The sequence below is a fragment of the Protopterus annectens genome, chromosome 4.part0 (assembly GCF_019279795.1).
Source record: "Protopterus annectens isolate FY-2018-M chromosome 4.part0, PAN1.0, whole genome shotgun sequence".
In the NCBI taxonomy this organism is placed as follows: Eukaryota; Metazoa; Chordata; order Ceratodontiformes; family Protopteridae; genus Protopterus; species Protopterus annectens.
This window is the reverse complement of record NC_056733.1, coordinates 1,488,800,206-1,488,822,707: the sequence shown is the minus strand read 5'-3', so window position 1 is coordinate 1,488,822,707 and position 22,502 is coordinate 1,488,800,206. Positions and strand designations below refer to the sequence as shown.

Genomic DNA, 22,502 nt, shown 5'->3' with positions numbered 1-22,502 from the left:
CTCCCTGTCCCCTTTTACCTACCTGTTTGCAAGTCAAAGAAGGTAGAGGCTAACTCTGGTCAAATAACCTAAAAGAACCGGAAGGTGAGATCCACTAGAAACCACAGAAGGGGGAAGGAGGGAGGGTTGTAATGACTGAACGATTTTCAACAATACAGATGGAATGTTAAGGTAAGACATAACTTCTTTATCTGATATTGTTAATCCTCGTTCATTCCTTATGCATGGGACAGTGTCCCCAGCTACCTCTGTTCCTGGGAGGCTCTCATGGAAGGACATTCCTGAGCACCATAGAACCGAAAGATGCTCTTTCCCTGGAGGGCAAGTCCAATTTGTAATGATTGATGAAGGTATGAGGCGTAGCCCAAGTTGCAGCTGCACAGATGTCATGTAAGGAAGCTTGGCATGGAAGGCAGCAGAAGTTGCCACCGACCTTGTTGAATGAGCTTTCATGGTAGTAGGCAACGAGACATTGCGATGTGTATAAATGAAGGTCACACAGTCCTTCAACCATCTAGCTAATGTGACCTTAGCAACAGCAGATCTTAATCTAGGTCCAGAAAAAGCCAAAAATAACTGGTCAGATTTATGAAAAGGCCTAGTCCTGTTTAAGTAAAAAAGAATTAGCCTGTGAATATCTAGGGTATGTATTATTATTTATTTATTTATTTCCTGTTTGGTGACCAGGGAGGTCCACTGGGCTCAGGAATCCCATTTTCAGTGGAGGCCCAGGGAGAAAAGCTCCGCATTACACAGTTTAGTTACAGAGAATATTACAGTGAATTATTGCAAAGCATACTTTAGATAGGTACAATTAAGAAGAAAGCAAATACAATTTCATTTTGGCATGAGAAACTGGCAATAGCATTTAACATACATAGAAGAAGAACAACAAGAAGGAAACAATTACATTTTTGTTTTAGCATGAATAACAGCCAATAACATTTAACATACAAAGTATAGTTTTGTTATTTACAGAGAGTACAAATTGTATCAGGTCAACTGATCAACTAGAGTTCAGAGTTAACCAGGGGAGTAAGGGGGGAAGGAGTGGTTAGGAGGAGTGAAGGGGAGAGCACAGTTGCATTTCCTAGTTGAGAAGAGATGGGAATGTAGCTGAGTTTTAAAATTTTCAAAGTTTTTCCAGGTCCTTAGGGAAGTAGGGACAGAATTCCATTTTTTAGCTGAGGAAAATGATAGGAGATGCTGACCTGCAGGGCGGTTGGGTTTGTGGACAGAGATTAGGTTTTGGTGGGTAGATCTGAGAGTTCTGTGAGGAGTATAAGGTTGGAGGATGTTAAGATAGTGCAGGACACCTAGTTGGTTGAAATAATAATGTGTGGGCTGTGATGAGTTGGAGGTAATCTAAATGGTTGGGGAGCTCAAGCCAATTTAGCAAATGAAGGGAAGCACAATGGTGAGAGGAGGCTTTGGCCTTGGTAGCAAATTTGGAAATCTTATTGTAACAGACCTCCAGTTTGGAGGTAAGAGTAGCGGATAAATTAGTTAGTAGGGGAGCACCATATAGTAGTGAGGGGAGCAGATAGGTAGTAGCTAGAGTTAGTCTAGTGGAGGGAGAGAGGAAGTGGCTGTTTCTGTATAGTAAGCCAAGTTTTAAATGGGTTTTCTTAATGTTTTACTGGATGTGAGTATCGAATTTTAGGTGTTCATCGACAGTAACACTGAGGAATTTGGTGAAGGGGACAACTTCTATAGTAGAATTGTTTAAGCTAGTGATTTGGAATGATGTTTTGTCAATGTGGGGAGCTTTTGAGGGAGAGAATAGAAGTATTTTGGATTTGCTAGCATTTAGAGAGATGATTTTGGAGCATCCAGTTTTCAGTGGAGGAGAAAGTTTGGGTGACTGGAGTTCAGAACGGTTTGAGGCACAGCAGATTAAAGTAGAATCATCTGCGTAATGCACAAGTTTGATGTTGGTTAAGGCTTTGTGGAAGTCGTTAATAAAGATGTTGAATAGCATTGGGCCAAGTATGGATCCTTGAGGTACTCCAGTGGGGGTAGAAAGGAAGGCAGAGGTGCCTTTCTCCCATTTTACAGCCTGAGACCTGTCAGAAAGATAATTAGAAAACCAGGATAAGGTACTGAGGGAGAGATTAAGATTAGAAAGATGGTTTAGGAGGTGGGTGTGGGAGATATTACTGAATGCTTTGGATAAATCCAGTAGAACTGTAGAAACTATTTTTCCAGAGTCACGGGCGAGGTTTACAGTGTGTAGGAAGGAGAGAAGAGCAGTGATGGTACTGTGGCCAGGTCGTAAGCAGTGTTGGATAGGAGTGATTAGTTGCTGTTTGGTTAGGAATGGCATAAGCTGAAGGAGGATGCATTTTTCAAGGAGTTTAGAGCTTGGGGAGAGGATAGCTATGGGGCGGATGTTTAAAGTACTATTATTTTTGCCTCCTTTATGGAGAGGTAGAATAAAGGCGGAACGCCATAATTTAGTAACGTATGATTCCAGCATCGATAAACTGATCAGGATACTGATGGAGAGAGCGATACCATCTGCGGCTGTTTTTAGGAAGGTGGATGGGATGTTGTTAGGGGTGTTGGAGCAAGGTTTTAGGTTAGACAGTAGCTTCTTTATGTGAGAGGTTGAGATGGGTTTAAGCTCAAAAGTGGAGAAGGAGTAGGGGGTGAGGAGGATTGGGTGGTGTGAGGGGGAAGGACTTGGTTAGTTCTTCTATAGAGTTGGTAAAGAAGGAATTGAACAGAGAGGCTATTTCATGGTCAAGATTTGCTGGTGTCTGGACAGGGGTTGATTTTAGTACCTGGGTTCAGAAGGGAATTAATGGAGTTCCAGAAGAGTTTGGGGTTTGTTGGATTATTTAACTGAAGTTTGGTATAGTAAGACTTTTTGTCTCCAGTTATTTGTTTTTTTTTAACAAGGTTGCGTAGTTGCTTGTATCCAAGTATAATTTCAGGCTGTTTGTGTTGGAGATATGTTTTCAAGGTTTTGTCTCTTTGTAGCATAAGTTTTTTGGTGTCTGGTTAGTCAAGCAGCAGTCTTGGCTTTTACTCTTTTTGTTCTTATTGGAGCTAGGGAGTTCAGGATATTTAAAAAGGTTGAATTGAAAAACTCAATGGCTTGGCCTAGACGAAGGGTTTTAGGGGGTTCCAGTTAGTCTTAGGAAATTAGAAAGTTATTGGGTTAAAGTTTGTGAGGTTTCGAGTCTGGATAAACTGGTGTAATTGAGGAGAAAAGGGGGTAGCTTGATGGGTGAATGCTGGTAAGTGGTCTCCCAATGGGTCAGGTATGACACCGGAATTTATGACTTTGTTTGGATGGGATACTAGGATCTAGTCTAGTATGGAACCAAGGATTGTTTTGTTAGGCCTGGTAATGGAGTCAGTTAGTTGGGTGTAATTAAATAGATTGATGGATAAGGAGGGGTAAGGGTTGTTGATTTTATTCCAGTCGATGTTTACATCTCCAAGTACATAGGTCTCTAGCTTGATATTGGAGGAGGCCCAGGGTAGGATTTCCTCAAGAGTACTGGTGTTATTTCCAGGGGGGATGTAGAGGGAAATTATGCAGATACTTTTGTGGTGGTTTAATTTTAGTAGGCCTATTACTAGTTCTGCATTGTTGAATGGAGGGATGAGGTTGGGGTATGGGGTGATGGATAGCTGGTTGGAGTAGATTAAGGCTACACAACCACCTTTTCTATTTATGCGGTTGTATCGGAGGCATTGGTATCCGGGAGGGGAGGAATTCAGGGTCGCTAATGTGAGGTTTTAGCCATGTTTCAGAGATGGCTACAATGTCGGGCAAGTTGTGATTTAACCAACCATGAAAGTGGGTTACTTTATTTTTTAGGCTTTGGGCATTAATGGTGAGGAATTTTAGGTATTTAAGATTGGACTTATTAATGATGACAGGGGGTGCAAGGGTAGGTGTGGAATCTGGTCCTGGGTTAGGGTGCATGTCCCCAGATAAGTAGAGGTAGTTGAGGAAGGGTAGAAGTAGTTTTGGATTGTTAGATAGTTGAGAATAGTAGTGTATTAGATTAGGCTTGCAGTATTTAATAGAGAGTGGAAGAAGTTCTAGTCTGAAAAAGTGGAGTGGTAGAGATTGAACTAAAGTGGAGGATATGTTATGAAAGTGTGTTTTTGAGATAAGAGGAGGAGGGTAGAGGGGGGGTCTGATAGGAAGGAAGGGTGAAGATGGATGTAGGTGTAGGAGGTAGCAAGGTATAAAGGGAGTAGGAACAGGATACAGATAGATGGGATGAGAATGGTTGTATGGGGAGGCATGGTAGATGATTTCTGTGAAGATTTATTAGGGAGGAGGGTGAAGGAAAACTTTAGTGGGTGGGGAGGAGTGGTAGTGATTGGCAGGTGGAGGAAGGAAGGGGAGGAGTAGATGAGTGGAGGGGATTGGTTGGTGGAGTAGGGGAGGGATTTACAGCAGAAATAAATGTAGGAGCAGTGGCGGTGGGTGAGAATTGGGGGTAGGGTAGGGGAGCGGAGTGAGCCCGCAGGGCAAACGGAGCGAGAAGAGCCAAGGAAGAGAAGCAGCAGGAGTGTATCAGTGAAGCAGAGAGGAGTTCCAGGGTATTAAGGTACGGGGTGGGGACTATGTGTAAGAGAAACTAAAGAGGTAAGCTGACGGTTGCTAGGATAGGGGGAACAGTTTCAAACTGTTGATCTGTTCAGAAATTGTAGAATAAAAATTAGAGGGTAGACATTGCCACCTACTGGCCAAATAGTTAAGTGCAAGGGAAAGACCTCAGGTACTCGAGAGAGGGGGGAGTCTTGTAAATGAGAGAGGAAAAAATTAATACTGTGGTAGGCTGCTAGCTGTATCTCACTGGGTTGGTAGACAACAGGGTAGAATGAGGGTAGAGCTATAGTTTACTATAGGGTACATACACTTATTTTTAGTCCTTGGGAGGGATTACAGTAACAGCAGTAATTCCTCAGTGTTTTCCAAATCTCAGTGGCGGGAAACCAGGGTTCCAAGCAGTGTACTGGGAGGCACCTGGGATGGTACAGATACAGCGGGAGTGAACTGAAAATGAAAGAAATTATATGAATATGTGGTTACAAATATTGCAGTATGTCAGGCTAAAGGAAGGAGAGAGGGGAATGCTTAGGAGGTTGTAGTATAGGGGTGTATGCAGGTGAGAGAACAGAAGTAGGAACATTTAACCATTGAAATAATAATAAAGCAAATGCTTAGACTGTAGACTTATTGGTACAACATAAAGCAGCAGTTAAAAATGTCAAACAAATGCTTCTAGAGTTGTTATACAAGGTAGTAGAATTTAAACAGAAGTAGAAATCTATAGTGGGAACAGCACTTACATATTCTAACAATTAGCAATATATATAAGTAAATATCAAGGTATCTAGATGCACAAATGTGAAATTAAGTGTAGCCCAGAGGGTAAAGTGGTAGACTGCAAGGCAGGAAACCAACAGTGCAGACAAGAGTCCACTCACCACCTTTAGTTTCAGACAAGACGCATGCAATAATGGAATATTCCTAGGTTTAATTGATTATATTATCGGTATTCAAGTGTAATGGTGAGCCTACATTGAAAAAGCCTCCAGTATCACAGAGTAGGAGCTAGATGAAACCTCAGCTAAGTAGTAGGCAATACTCTCCTCTGTTTGAATGATTGGGAAAGAAAACTGGCAATTCAATGGCTTGATTAATGGACATTTCAAAGATCACTTTAGGCAGAAAGGATGGATTAGTTGTCAGAGACACTATCTCTATGAAAAATCAAGTATGGACTCTTGATACATAGAGCTTGAAGTTCAGAAAAACGTATGGCAGAAGTAATGGCGACCAAAAACAAGGTTTTCCATGACAAATACTTGAGGTCGCAAGAAGAGGCAATTTTGAAAGGTGGCACTGTCAGCGCTTGTAGAACTAATGATAAATCCCATGGTTGAATAGGTTCTCTAAAAGGTGGCTTCAGATGATTTACACCTTTTATGAAGGTCTTGCACAATTTGTGGGACATAAGAGAGGAATCTTAGACACCCTCATGAAAATTAGAAATTGCAGCCAAATGAACTCTAACGGTAGAGGCCGATGGACCTGATTAAAAAAGGTCGGCCAGATAGTCTAGTATTATCAACACTGGTGCTGAGAAGGGATCTACTTGTTTATCTTTCAGCCAACAGGTAAATCTTTTCCACTTGCTCAGATAAGTAATTCTAGTGGAAGACTTATGAGATTCAATGAGAATATCACGTACTGGTAATGAAAGATCTTTCTGCCTGGCAATCAAGGGAAGTGAAGTAGCCAAGCCGTGAGCTTTATGCTGTTCAAGTTGGGATGAATCAGGTTCTGTGGATGTGAGATCAACTCTGGGGTTGGATGGAGAATCCATGGTCGATCTAGTAGGTGAGGCCAAAGGAAGGGGAACCAAATCTGTCGAGGCCAATATGGTGCTATGAGGATCACCTTGCTCTTCAACTAACGGGCTTTCTTCATAAACTGGGGAATGAGGGGAAAAAGGGTGAAAATGCATAAAGAAGACCTGAGGGCCATTCATGAACTAGAGCGTCGCTGGGTGACTGTCCCGGAGGGAGAAGGAGGGGGAATCAGGGCAAAGTAGTTGCTGCATTTGTAGTTGGTCGGGGATGCAAAGAGGTCGCAGCAAGGACGGCCCCAGTGGTGTAAGATCTCCGCCGGTATCAAGGGATTCAGGGACCACTCGTGAGGTTGAAGAATGCAACTGCTGAGTCTGTCTGCTATCACGTTGGAACTCCAGGGAATGTGCGTTGCTAGAAGAAAACTTTGTTAGCCATCGCTCACTGCCATATCCTCATGGCCTCTCGACAAAGGGGGTAAGATTTGGTTCCACCTTGCTTGTTGATGTACCAGACCACCACCATGTTGTCTGATTGAATCACAATTGTCCCAGACGGCAGAAGGGGATGGAATGCTTGCAATGCCAGAAGCACCGCCCTCAGCTCTAGAATGTTTATATGCAGATGGGCCTCCAGTTCGGACCAAGTGCCTTGGACTTTCTGTCCCTGACATAGCCCCCCCACCCCATCAGGGAGGCGTCTGTGGTCACTGTTGCCTTGGGTTTCTGGGGGGAGAAGAGGCGAGACCATTGTGACAGACTGTGTGTCATCCACCAATTTAAATCCTGTTTGCACCTGTGGGTTACTCGAATCATGGCTGAAAAGGATACCATTGGGTAAGCAGTAGCCATTGTAGAAGCCTCATGTGAAACCTGGCCAGGGGAACAATGGTGATGGAGCCTGCCATGGAACCCAACAGCTGTAGAACCGCGTGAGCCGTGGATTTCTGCCTTGAAAGGATTGGAATCAGTTGTTGCTTTATCCTTAGAATTCTGTGCTCTGGAATGGCAGCTCTGCAGTTCTTTGTGTCCACGATAACCCCTATAAATTCTGTCGACGGAGATGGGGTGAGATTGGATTTTTGCCAGTTTATGGTTATGCCTAGCCTTTGAGCAGCGAGGAGGGGCTTTTTCCAGTAGATGTCTGGTGGGGCGGAAATGAGCCAGTCGTCTAGGTATGGAAACACCTGGAATCCTTGAAGTCGCAAGTGAGCTGTGACAACTGCCATGCACTTTGTTAACACTCTGGGGGCTGTAGAGAGTCCGAAAGGCAGTACTCTGAACTGGTAGTGACTGGCTCCAGCACAGAAATCTTCTTGATGGCCTGTCCACTTTTATGTGGTAATACGCATCTTGAAGATCTATCAAGCACATCCAATCGTCTTCTTCCAAAAGCGGGAGGACAGACTGTATTGTGACCATCCAGAATGTTTGTACTCTCACAAACTTGTTCAATACACTGAGATCCAAAACTGGTCTCCAGTCCCTGGTTTTCTTTGGCACCAAAAATAGTCTTGAGTAGAATCCAGATCCTATCTGGTCTGGAGGGACTATTTGGAGGACTCTCTTTCTTAGCAGCTTTTCTATCTATAGTGCTGCTTCTTCCCTTTGACTGGGTGGAACGTCTGGAAGGTTTTTTTGAAGGGGCAGGACAAAGATCGAAGGGGATATGATAACCTCTGGTTATAATCCTTCGTACCCAAGAGTCGGTGGTGATGGTTAGCCAGGCAGAAGGGTATAAGGAGAAACATCCCCCACCACCTCCAGAGGAAAGGAGTTGGGCCGCTCTTCAGGAACGCTGGTAAGACTGACCAGGGAAAGAATCCCTGGAACCCTGGTTAAGCGGACCCCCTCTGCCCCGAAAGGAGAGTCTTCCCTGTGAGTTTCCCCCTCTGCCTCTAGGGGAGAACTCAGCCTGTGTGTCACGGAAAGGACCCCGAGATTTCTTGAACCATATCTTCCCACTCTTTTGGTTTTAGGAGAAAACATGTTGAGGGGAAGAATAACAGACACCTACGGCAGAAAGGGTCTTATCATCCTGTTCACATCTGGCAAGTGTGCTTTTCACTTTGTGCCCAAATAACGAGGAGGCCTCAATGGGAGCATTAAGAAATGAAGCCTTAAAGGGTTCCTTGAAATTTTACAAGCGCATCCAGGCATGTCATCTCAAGACTGCAGCTGAACCCGCTGCTCCTTCTGATGCGTGAGATATCAGTCGCGTAGAGGAGTAAGATACTGATTCAATGGTGGCGAGCTGAAAGGCCACTGTCACGGACCTCATCAGACACGGCACCAGCCAAGGTTTCAGAGAGCTCAGAAATCAGATCCCTTTGAAGCCAGGTAAAGTGTGCCATATAATTCAGGGACCTGATAGTAAAGGTTGCTGAAGCAAAGGTGCACTTTCCTATCCTGTCCAGGGCCGGGGACTCTTTGTTAGGCGGATGGACAGTCTGGCTTTCTTCTTCTGCCAGATCCTTTTTTGTTGTGGCTGCCACCACCAAAGCATCCACAGGAAGACCTCTGGACCAATGGGGATCTGAAGCAGGAAGGGACAAAATCTTATCTGGCCTCCGGGGAATAGCTTTGACGGTATCAGGAGCCTTCCAAGCACGCTGCACGATAAGCCAGACAAGTTAATCGGCAGGTGGAGTAACCCAGGAGATAGGGGGCCGGGCGCCAAAGGCCTGCAGGAACACAGATTCCTCAGAGGTTAGATTAGAGGACGGCCAGTCACCTCTCTGTTTCGGGATTTTGAGGATATCACCAAAGGATACCTCAGATGGTGACCGGGGGGATCCTACCCCCTCAAGAAATCTGTGTCTTCAGTGAGGGACTCCTCTGTGGAGTCCATGTGCTTCCTCTTACACAAACTTTTCAGGTGGACCTCTTCAGCGGTAGAAGCTGGAGAAGACAACGGAAAAGGGGATTCATGTGGGAATATGTCCTGAGGCCCTTGCACACGGTGTCCGCTAGGTGCGACTTGTGAAACCAGTGTACCAGAGGAGAGCGGAGGTATAGACAGTCCAGTATCGCCAGCAGCAGCAAAAGCCTTCTCCATCAGTTGGAAGGCTGGTCCACCTGAAGAGGAGTGCATGTCTAGGACAGGGGTCACCCCCCTCCCCTAAGTGGCTCAGCTTGCCGACCCAGTCCCTGGATGGCTGTGGAGCAGCAAACTATGCATGTCACAACTGACTTCCTGGGTCGTAGCAAAACTTTCCTGCCACGAAGGCAACTGCGGTTTCTTAGTGAGATCCATAAAGGGGACCGCAGAAGGGGAAGACTGTACTATATCCATGGACTTCAAAGGCAATGAAGGAGGAGAATAAGAAGGGGTCTTTGGAGACGGGTGATCACCTCCCAAGGAAGGATAGATCCTGAGAGGTGGGATACCTCTGGCCAAGAGCACCTGATCCACAAGACGCAACACATCATTTTTGGAAAGGCTTCTAGTGGACCTCACGGTGACTGAGGGATAAACAGGCCTGTCCACAGAAGAGGCAAACTTGGTGCCCATCTCACCCATCCACACCGAGAACAATGGTGCCGAGAGAGACTGGACTACGGGTATCTGCACCGAAGTCAATCGGTGCCGAGGTCATGGTCTGCACTGACACAGGGATCGGTGCCAAAGTGGTTGTCGATACCGAAGCTGGAACCACAAAACTGGAGTCAACAATAAAGGCAACGGTTCCGAGGAAGATCTCGGAGCCGACATGGTCAAGGTCTGCACCGACTGAACGGTCGGTGCCGATACAGTAGTAATAGTCTGAACCAAGGAGCCCCTTGGTGCCGATATAGTGAAGGCTGCAGGAGAAGACTGAGCCGAGATCACTAATGGAGCCAAAGGCCTCGGTGCCGAAGGTCTAGGCACCAAAAAGCACTGGGGCTGACTGAGTAATCTCCGGAGCCGAAACTTTAGCCTTTTTAGGTTTTGGTTGGCTTGAGTCCCCAGCCGGGGACGAAGGCAAAGATTTAGCCTTGGTAGGAACATCGAAGATTTTCTTATGGGCTCTAGGAGGGGTTGAGGCCTCCGACTCAGGAATAGCCTCTTAAAAGGGAGATTTAAGAAGTCCCTTCAGTAACGGCTCATTTTTCCTTTCCAACAAGGTTCTATTCGAAAAGTTCTCACAAATAGCACAGGGCAGGTCAACAGACAAGTGGGATGCCCCCAAACAATAAACGCACAAAGAGTGTGCATCAGAAGTAGGTAGTTTGTGTCCACAATCAGAACACCACTTAAACCCCGGGCTACCTTTCTTATCTATTATGACAGCAAATTAATTAATAGAAAAAGGTACCAGCAATGGTACAAAAGAATACCCGAAGGTATGAGGAAAAAAGGAAGGACTACCAGCAATGGTAAAGAGAATACCTCGCGGTAAAAGGATAACGAAAACAGCAGAAAAACATGAAGAAAATATGTACGCCAGATGTGATAGGGTAAGAGACAATGAAATATAAACTTTTCTGACAGAAAATTAATCTGAAAGATTATTAAACAACAAATACCTGTACTTAGCTCAAGAGAAGTAGCTTGACACGACTGAATGGCAATGTGGCAAACGAAATCTTAGGTAACAGGGAGAGGGGGATTGTGGGTAAGTGTTTAGCTCGAGGGTTTGAAGCCAACACGAGCTTGGAAAATGGCTGGCTCAGTTCCAAGGTCGGAACCGATACCCATGCGTAAGGAATGAATGAGGATTAACAATACCAGATCAATTATTTTGTATCTGAAACACCTAAATATTATACAAAACAGTGTTGTTTGTCTTTCAGCTTTTCCCAGTAAGGGGTTGCCACAGCAGAACTCCGGTCCACTAATGATTGGCAGTAGATTTTTACGAAATCCAGAGGTGCCAGCTCGACACCCAACCTTCAACAAAGGCACGCCCATTTACACACGCATGTCTTTCGAACGCTACCCAACCGCGAGGAGGACATGCAGACTCCACACAAAAGGCACTCCCAAGCCCAGCATCGAACCGGAGAACCTATTGCTATGAGGTAACAACGCTACCGCCGTACCACCGCGGCATCATTATACAAAACGGTGTAAGCATCTCAAATTCTAGTTTTATTTGGCCAAAAAAAGTAACGTTCGTTTCTTATCAATGACTACAGATAAAGTTTGTCCGGAAAAATCTCATGTTTCCACAAACAAACATGTCCCACTTTGGCCACAGGAAACGGTGGCAACCCTAAACCTGAACTTTTTTCTCAACTTTCTTGCTTTTCAGCTTTTAAAATGCATCGCTACTTCAGTACAGGAATGCTTCACGACGGGACATGTCAGCCACTTGCGAAAACAGACTGAGAATTCAAGAAGTTTAAAACAGATAACAGTATGATCATTTTCTGCAAAAAGTAAATTGCAGCACTTCTACGTATGGAGGTCAGCACCGCAAAAAAAAAAAAAATGCAGCCACAACCTGAAACAAGGTAAGACTACATTTACCTTCTAATAGAAATATAGTTGCCTCTAACACACTGTAAAGCGGTTAAGGAATTGCTCAATGTTAGACAGCTCGGTGACATCATGAGAGTGCTACAAAAAATAAATACGTGAGCGACCACTATACTGATGACTACCCAACACTAATACCACCTTTTGAAAACAGAACTCGAATACTCCAGTTAAACTGTTGGTACTCTTTTGCTCCAGCTCCCCTTGCAATATATATAACTTAAACGCAATGCATCATTTCAACACGGTTCACACATTTTATTTTCCGTTAAGTCGGTTTGTAAGGCGGGGCGGTTGTCCCCTTAGATCCCTCCCTTTTTGAACTTGCAAGGGGAGAACTCCTCCACCCGACCCCACCCACTTTAGGAACAAACTTGTCTGAAAGCTCCTTAGTCTCTAAAGTTCTGATTATCACGAGGAATACTCCTTTTTCCACGTGTTAAGAAGTCTGTGTTCTCTACAGTTCTACACTGATAAGGTTTGCCACATTGGGGAGGTTAAAATTTTTTAAATGATAAATTAACGGTATAATAAAGAGCCACCCGGCGGTGTAAACCTTGGCTCGAGATGATTGCCACTGTTGAAGGTGACTTCCGACCCCATGTGCAAAATGGGAAAGGGGGTTGAGGATGGATGGATTAATTCATCAACATAATGCCATTTTACACTTATACAATAATACTTTTTCCATACCTCTCAACTGTCCCTAATTCTGAATCATATTTTAGCTCTGTGCCTCCCAAAACTGGTGAATTTTGAAGGAAAGGTGGTGAATTACCCTTAATAAGCAATGACAGTCTTTACGGTCCTTCTCAATTCCCCTAAATATGATTATTTTTTTTGGGGGGGGGGGGGTGGCCATCATAAAAATGTCTCGGGTTAATAATATTACTTTTTTTAAAATGTACCTGATTTAGGGAATGTCTCTGATTCGTTGAGAGCTATGCCAGTGTTATTAACCGTTCCACGTTACAAATGAGTGTTACACATTTTGGAGATAGAAAGTTAACAGCTATGAGCCTATGACTAAAAAGACCAGTTTGGGTATTTGTGGAATGGACTGAGCCGAGATCTGAAAGTGGTATTTTTTAATTTTAAAAATCGCTCATTGGGGTGGCTTTCTTGTTTTCAAAAACAATTTATGTGGGTGCAGGTGCTGTACAATTATACTAAGGCATAATTTAAACTGCTATGATTCAGGCATAGTGCAATATTTTACCCTAAGATTTATCAGTGTTCCTCCCAAACTTACCGATTTTTTTCATGAAGATAAACATGGTTAAGGGCATTAAATACACCATCAAATTACAAAACCAAGTCTTTACAAACAACGCCTTAAACCATGGGATCTAAAACATGAGCACTCTGTATTTGGAAAAAAATAAACACAAAAGAAAGTGCTCCTCTTTTTGACCACCTGCTATGATTTGTAAAGTCGGGCTGGTGCAATGATATTTAATATTTAGAGGCGCTTGCTACTGCGTATCCTGGTGTGTCTTAAATATAAACAATCGCCGAGATGTATCCTAAAAGCACCAAAGGGAGAAAAAAACTGTTTCAGAAAATGCAGCAAGGGCAGGGGTAAAAATTTCCAATCTAACAACCTTCAATCTCCAAAATGTGGAACACGTATAATAATGGCTTACTAAACAACTTCAACGAAAGCTCACAGAAGACATAATTAATAATATTAATCACTTCACTCAGTAATGGCGAGGAAAGACAAATAAGTGAGGGATGAAAGACCACAATCGGTGGCAAATTTTAATTAGCTGAAAGTTAACAGTACTACACAATTTGCAGGAATAAGCATCTTCCATACAAACGAGACACTAATGTTTGCAATTATTGACTGCTCTTTTCAATGAATTACCACACTATGGGAATGAATAATGATGCACAAAATTTACCACTGCACTGGCAAAACGATGTTCTGGGAAAAGTGGCAATTGCATATCATAACATGGAAAGGGCCACCAAATTACACCACCATACCTGCTTCTGATGGTGGCACCGTAAAATGAAGATCCTTTGTTTCAATTTTTATAGTCGGCTTCACATGCAGACTAATCGTAAAATGAGATGAATTTTCAGGCAGCTTGCTCGCTATGAGAACACTAGTATGTACTGGCGTACTGACTTGCTGAAAATTGATGGGAGTTAGTGGGCGCAGGAACTTCGGCAGCGTTAAATCCGGTGGTGAACTTAAATCCGGAATATTACTTGTCTCTGGTAACATTGTGCCAGGATCTGCCAGTTTCACAGCATTTGGTCTGTCATTAAATAACGTGTTTTTTTCTGTCTTCATTTCCACACCAAATACCGCAACCTTGTTTGCCCAGATTGGACAGTTTTCTTTAACTTTGTGATGACTTTTGATTCTGGAAGAAAATCTCACTTTCTTCGCCACTCACTATTTGATTACCAACAAACTTAGTCTGTAGTTTTTGAACATTAACATTTTTCCGGAAAAATCCTCGTGCCTTCTTACGTGGTAACTCCGCTGTTACTTCAAATGTTTGTCACTTAAATAGAATGGACCAATTGTGAGCTCAGATTTTTTCCAACGCTTTAAAAAGGCTCGAGGATAGTAGCCTCGTAATGCTTTCTGTTTTCACTTGACAAAATGGCGACACAACCTCACGTGAAGTACAGTTTTTTTTTTGTTGTTGTTCTCATGGGAACCAAAACTTAATGGCACAACCAGGCGTATATTTTGTGCACAGCTCATTCCATATGTTTTTTTCTGAGCATCATAATTACACCCGATTATGTATACACCTGCCTAGATTAGGATTTCATCTTTTAAACTGGCCAAAGTGGTACACAGGGTGTGACCAGTATCAAACTGGCCACACCTTCTACCGTGATGTAACCACTGGAGTGGTGAAAGTGATGCTGTTATGGGTACAACGGCCAGCTGACTGCTGCAGTGGCTAGCTGGTTGGTGGGAGTAGCAGCTGGATAGATGGATTGATGGATGGATGGCTGGCTCACCTGTTAGGGGGGGGGGAAAGTGTCTTTTTCTTTAGCAGCTGTACAAGTGCTAAAAACAAACCTCTCTACAGCAGTGATCTTTGCAGGGCTCCTCCTGCCCCACTTCACACATCCTTCATGAATTGCAGCCAATTGCTGCACGATTTACAGCACCTGGACCAAATAGGGAATAGCTCTGCCTGCAGGTTCAGGTTGGTGACGTAACTGAATTGCCAAGGAAAAGCTGGAAGTAATTGCAGCTTTTCCACGACAATTCAGTGCGATTCAAAAGCAGGACTTTTCAAGGCCCACTACTTAGCACAGCAGGCAACAGGATGAGGCAGCTCAACCCGTAAGTGTCCTGCTGATAACCTGATGGGTGCTAACCTTAGTCTAGATGAAGGCTTGTAACCTGTAAAAGATAGGATTACTTATTTAAAATAATACCACTTATACATATGCTTACAATTATACATGTCAAAAAAGTAAAAAAAAAAAAAAATATATATATATATATATATATATATATATATATATTTATGGTACTTTTCCGTTATCGGGGCAACAGTTGTAAAGAGCGCTTACAATGTTAGCCCGTGCTCGCATATGTAGCCATCCACAGCAAATAAGATTGAGATATACCTGATAAACTTTTAATATTTTTTGTTATACTTTATGACCACTGAGTTCCATGTGCCTTTCTGCCGGAATGCTTTCTTTTCTTTCCTGCTACAATGTTGGTTTTGTGTTGTAAGGTTCGTTTTGAGGCCTAAAACTGTCAATGGGAGGAAGGTAGAAGAATAGCTTAAAAACAGTGTTGTATCAAGAGCCTTTCTTCTTTGAAACTATGACCTGTAACTGGTCCTCCATGGCAAGAGTGCTGAAATTCTACTTTAATTCTGCACAGAAAGGTGAGGAGGTCAATATAAGTTTGACGTGTAAGTAGATTAAAAGTATGAACATAGTAGTTATTGTAGTAGTGTCTGACACTTGAATTAACAGACGCAAGAGTAATGATACATTCTGCATCGTGTTTATAAATCTCCGTGCATTTTCAAAATGTCGCAACAAACTATTTTTTGAAAGACTGCTGTTTCCCGTTCTCTAGAAATAATTACGTTTTATTTCTATGCTTAGAATGCATGTGATATGCCACAGTGTTCTGCATTATGTTTTGTTTGTTTACACTTTTAAGCGATATTTCTTTATGTTTTGTTTGCTCGCTTGGTAAGCAGGAAGGAGAAATACTTTACACGCGATTGTTGAGCTTAAAGCCAGTGCCTTCTCATGTCTTTTAACCAGGTGTGTGTAAAATTTAGAAATGATATCTCGTTTTATAAATATTATGCAGTAAAATACTTTTACACACATGTGGTTATATTAACATTAAAAAGACATGACAAGTGACTGGATTCTGAGCTCAGCGACTGTGCAAAAAGTGTTGCCCAGATAACGGAAAAGTACCATATATATATATATATATATATATATATAGGTTCATAGGTTGGTACTAGGCTATTGGCTCTAGGGCCTATACAAGCCAAGCCATAACAATTCCCTGGCTATTTCTTCCCACAATATTTACCTCCCTGGACCCCTGCAGGGTGACTGACGTGATCCCTGGGGTGAATTTCCTATCTCCCATCCAATCGTCAAGGTTCCTTTTGAAGAGGGTCAAAGAGGCACTCTGCTTGACATGTATGGGCAGCCTATTCCAGAGTCTGGGGAGTCTCTGGGTCAGGAATCTATCCCTCCAGCATACATATATGTCTCTGCATGTGTTTATATAGTATGTGTGTGTGCAGATTCACTTTATAATCTCGAAATACTGAAACATCGAATTTCAGTATTTTGAGACTACAAAGTCGAATCTTAACAACACTGAAACTCCAAAACCGTGAGATTTAAAATCGCGAAATTCAACACACCACAGACCACACTAAACAAACACCAAACTACCAACACTACAAAAAAACGCACACACAAACATAACAATACAAACTAAAAACCTACATTACAAATAAGCAGGGGGGCAAGCACCCCCCACACCCCCTACTTATATATTCTAACTCCGAGATCGCACCAAACAGAAAAAGACAGCAAACTCACACCCAGACATTCTACACTCCCTCGCACACACACATCACATATATACAAACACCACCACATTCAACATTTGAACACTCATACGTTTACCTGCCTATCTTCACCCACACGTACAACTTACAGACACACTCGTATACACTCACACACCTACCCAAAACCCTTATAAATTAGGCACTTACCTTAAATTACACCTAAATCCACATACTAAACCGGAAACCATCCACATGGCACATTCATACGTCACATACCATTAAAGCATAACTGCAAATTTGAAATATTCAAATTCGCTGTTATGCACTTTTGCCATTTCGAACATTCAACTTTATAGTCTCGAAATACTGAAATTCGGTATATATGTGTGTGTGTGTGTGTGTGTGTGTGTGTGTGTGTGTGTGTGTGTGTGTGTGTGTGTCTGTGTGTGTTCGTGTGTCATGCCTGTCAACCTCTTAGAGCAAGAAGTCTGGACAAAGCTTGACATAATGGGGACAAAGGCCCAAAAATAGGGACAGATAATAAATATTGCTCTTATAAACTTAGAAAGTTGCTAGACTAACAGGATTTGTGTTAGCATGCATTTTCTGAAGGATGTGAAGTCTGAAACTCAAATGTATGTCATGTAGTGACTTGAGTCCTCAGGTCATCTCAGTGATTTGCCGGAAAACCACATATTTTATGAGAAACAGACCTAAGATATGAGGCAAAAATCTGGACAGTGTGTTTGTGTGTGTATAATATATATGAGTCTACTTTTATATCCTGAAAAGACAGAAGACCAGAAGATCAAGACAAAATGTACAAAACCCGTAATCACGAATCTCTCATAAGTATTCCAGGGCAAGTGAATACTTGCCCAGAACAACATGAAATCACACCACACCAGGCAAAATCCACCTAGGTGGAGGGCTGTCCACCCCACACCCCCCAATTTGAGGGCTGCACCCTCTACAACCCCTCTACCTATACATATCAACTCTGGGATTGCACTACAGTGGAGAAACAGCACAAATTCCCCCCGTTGGACAAGTGTTAACTTACCCTGAGAATGCTTACACGATTCATGATTCCAGGTTTCGTGCTTTTCATCTCAATTTTCTGGTCTTTTGTCTCCTTTCTTTTCTGGATATAACAGTAGACCCATGTGTGTGTGTGTCTGTGTGTATGTGTATATATATATATATATATATATATATATATATATATATATACATACATGTATATATAATATGCGTGTGTGTGTGTGTAGATATATATATATATACACACACACACACACACACACACACACACGTGTATTTGTGTGTATATGCATATGTATATATTTTATATATGTATATGTGTGTGTGTATGTGTGTGTGTGTGTGTGTATATATATATATATATATATATATATATATATATATATATATATATATATTGGGGTGTATGGGGTGCCAGAGAGAGGTAGTACCTCAAATGGGCGAACATGTCATGCTCTTCAGAGCAGTTCATCCACTTCGGTCCTCACCTGACACTCAGCTCTCACCTATGGCTCCTCGTAGCGAAGCAGGAGTGGGTTTCGCGATCAGATCTAATCTGATTAGCAAATTAACTAGCCTCCCTAAAGGATTCAATGACCGACTCATGTTTCTGCAGCCCCCACTTAAAAAAAAAAAATATATATATATACATATATATATATATATATGCTTTTTATATATATATATATATATATATATATATATATATATATATATATTATATATGCTTTTTATATATATATATATATATATATATATATATATATATATATATATATATAGATATACTTTTGAGAGTAAATTTGAGAGATGTATATATTTTTAACCAGAAGGTGTGTGGGAGAGACAGTGCGGCACACTTCTCAGCTGTACCTGTTTTGGAAGTATGATCGACAGAGGCAGTCAGTAAATTATCCCCTATATAAATCAAATCTATGGGTCCCATTCGGGTTGCATGGCTATACTTATAAGGGCCCTAGTGGTCCTTAGCCTAGTATATACCTATTAGCCTATGACTGTATCGGTTTACTATAATTTATACAATCCTGCAATATACATGTTAACGTTTGTGTGAACAGTATGGGCGAATGTGGAAAGAAAATGAATGTGAAAAATGTCGAATGCGGAAGTGCTGAATGTTCAAATTCGACAACATTCAAACATTCACCACACTTCCGCAACTCTATATACTGAGAAACCCACAGTAAAGGCCATTTTTGTAGGAGCGGCAAGCCCCCCTGCACCCCCCACACCCCTGCTACTTATATATACAAACTCCGAGATTGCACTACAGTGAGGGAAAGGGTACATTTCCTAATCCCCACTATAGTGAAATCCACATTAAAATGTAGAAAGTCACAACAGCTAATACTCTAGTGCATTCGCTGTTGTGCATTTCTACATTTCTGTGTCCGTTCATTCAATACTATCAAATGGGAAGTTTCAGACTGCCGTGAATTGAACAAAGTCCAATTGCACATTTGATAATAAACCAAATGTATCTGTGTTTTGGCTTGATTCATACCACCTTCACATGCCATACATATTTTTGAAGGCATTCACCTATTTTCTGGCTTTATTTATTCCTTGTGATTTTTCCCGATCTTGTCCTCTATCAGGTATGATGGTAAAGGTATTTAGTACACAGGAGACCAGACTACATGGCTAACATGTTAGTGGCATCAGTAATTTAAATGAAAAGTGGTAGAATCATGTAAAGTAAAGACTGGTTTCCCTCATAGTAATAACATGCATTTGATAGAAAAATATATGTATAATTTGGTAGAACTGTTTTTCCTTCAGAGTAACAGAGGTTTGGTAATCATAATAACAATGTGATATTTTTAGAGCACAGCATCTCCAAGTACAGAAAAAATGTAAGCAATAAACAAGTGTGATTAGCTTAATGGAATGTGCTTGTGTGGAACAAAAAGTATTATACTTCTGAATGTTTTTTTTTATAACAAATGGCATTAGCAATAGTGGCTTGTTGAATATCATAAACAGGTAAATGTGTACAGATATTCAAGAGAATGAACTTGCTAAAGGGAAATGGCTAATGCAGCAGAAAAAAATTACAAACTATCCTATCAATGAAAGAACATTCCAGCCTGCTGAGAACTGTTTTTCTCTGGATGAGACAAGACTGCAGAGAAAGAATGCTTCAATACAGGGAAAGAATGTTTTTATCAAGGACAAAGTTTTGAAATCAGATAAAAGTGGCTGTAAAAGACTATCTGGTGGACATTTTGTAGTCTGAGTCAGCTGTGGAGCTGCAGTATGTCTGGCAGTGATCTGTGTTATAAGGAAAATACTATAATCTCACAGTAGTGCTTGGTCAGCTTGTTTCAGTAAACATTTTTAAATATCTGAATATATAGTTGTACAGTTAGTCTGTGTACATGCTGATAATTAAATTTAACAGTGGCATGCCAGACTTAAGTCGGACCTTTTAAATATTCATAAAAGTACTAGGAATAGCACTAGTTAATATTTTGCTGGCACCATGCTCAAAGTCGGTATTGAACAGCTCAGCAGTATCAGGAACTTTCAAGTGGGTGAAACTGAGATTTCATCTTTGCACCTGCTCTGAGACATTCACCAGCATTTTTGACAGAGAGGGAGTTTCCAGTTTGCAGTTTCGGTCTACAGCCTGATCACTTGTTAGCCATTTCTGAAAACGGTAAGCCTCTTTCTGAAATAACATGGATACCATCAAGGACATAAGTGCTAAATGCACACATTATATGGCCATAGACTTAAACTAGACTCCTTAGGACTCCTTATAAAGTTTGAACATTATTACATCAGTGGTATGACCAAGCCAGTAGTGATGTTAAATGTAGTACAGCATTGCTTGGTATTAACAGAAGTGAGAAAGTTTATATGTATAAATGGATTCATTGTTTTGATCAGTATGTATAAAAGTATAACACTCAAGTTACAGGTTTTAACTGTGGAGACATATATCCTTGTTTTTGTTTAACATGTCATAAAACTGTGTTACAGCAATTGTCAGTAAAGACTATCCAGGACAAGTCAAAATTGTCAGATGAAGTCAAAAGTCATTTTGTAATGCCAGTTTCTACCTTTTATAGAGAATTCCAGTCATTTTTAGATCATGCTGAAAGCTTACAGGTTGTAAAAACAGCTGAAATGTTTCAGACCCACTGTTAGCAGTGGGATGCTTTTAACAAAGATAATGAATTATCAGACAAACAGCTGGATGACAAGTTGACAGAACTTAATGAAAAACACATGCAAATGTTAAATATATATGACATACAGGTTAGGAAGTATATGCAAAATGTTTTAGACAGTTTGATTGGGGCTGATGTTGCTATATAAGCAGCTATGGATACACAGGAAAATATGGGTGGGGACACTGCAGAAGCTCTTACACACAAGTTACAGGAATATACAGTTGCACATGTAGAGTTACAGAGACACGTGTCAGAGCAAGTTAGCTCAGATAACATCAGTGCTCCAATGTGCAGGTAGTGACAGGTTTGCCAGTTCATCTCTACCAACAGTCTCATTTGTTACAAACCATTCCTCATTGGAATGACAAGAAATATATTTTTTACAATATGTTGACATTTGAAGATTGGCTTTCATATACAGCTGGCAATGCATGGAATGATTCACTGCAAATATGTTTTTTGGTATTTATTCCAAAGTGTTATAAGACTTTCATTGTTTCTAATGAAGGCAGGTTTGACTCAAAGTTAGACAGAATGAGAGCTATAATCTTGGCATATTTCCAAGGTCAAACTTTGACTATGAAGTTGCTAGAGTATTTTAATATTACAATTTCTGACAGGATGCTAAAACAGGCAGAGCAAATGCAAAATAGGCTAATAAATGTGTTTTTGGAACAAATAAAAGGAATACCAGATGACATTAAGGGTATTTATGAGGAAACTGCTGACACATTAGAGCAATGTGTTCATAAGCTAATGAGAGGAAGAGTAATGAGTGACAATAGAGATATTTTTAAGAATAGCATTTTTTCTCTTGGTACTGATGGAGATGGGCTTGAAATAGTAGGTGCAGTAGGATGTGGGAAAAGTAGAAAAGGTGGGGGATGAGAACAGGACATACTGAGAGTGGCATCAGCACCTCCAATTATGGGAAGCCCTGATGATAGACAAATTGTATGTTTTTTTTCTGTAAAAAACTGGGACATATCAAACAGGACTGTGTATACTACAGAAAATGAAAACTAATCAGATAGAGAAAGAAGTATTTGCAAGTGATTCGGAAGATAAAGAAGTCAGGAAGGAAAAGCAAAAGTTGCAGAATAACAACATAGAAGGTCAAACATTTCATAATAAGGCAAGAGGGAATACTAAATTGCAGCAATATGACAGTGATGACAATGTAAGAAATGAAAGTGAACTGAATATTAACTGAAAATGCATAACAACACTAGTTAGCCTAGTAGAGAGCAAAGGAAACAGGGTGGTGCCCCTGACAGATGAATGAGATATTTGGGATGTGGCCCATACAGATGAAGAAAGAGATATTTGGGATACCATAGAGAAATAATTTCAGACCTTATGGGCATAGATAAACACAGACTGTGGAAAG

The 22,502-nt window shown here is 41.4% G+C and overlaps 1 protein-coding gene across 2 annotated transcripts in view; it reads right to left on the bottom strand.

Annotated features, from left to right (window-relative positions):
- The window catches only part of SOX30 (SRY-box transcription factor 30), a 1,614,116-nt gene extending 1,599,466 nt beyond the window's left edge, over positions 1–14,650 (bottom strand). The window contains exon 1 of one of the 2 annotated variants that reach the window (XM_044069331.1): positions 13,807–14,650. In XM_044069331.1, coding sequence (XP_043925266.1) covers positions 13,807–14,119 — 313 coding nt within the window. In that variant the 5' untranslated portion in view covers positions 14,120–14,650. The remainder of the gene's footprint in view (positions 1–13,806) is intronic. The other variant, XM_044069330.1, reaches the window with a different exon arrangement.
- Positions 14,651–22,502: the final 7,852 nt, after the last annotated feature.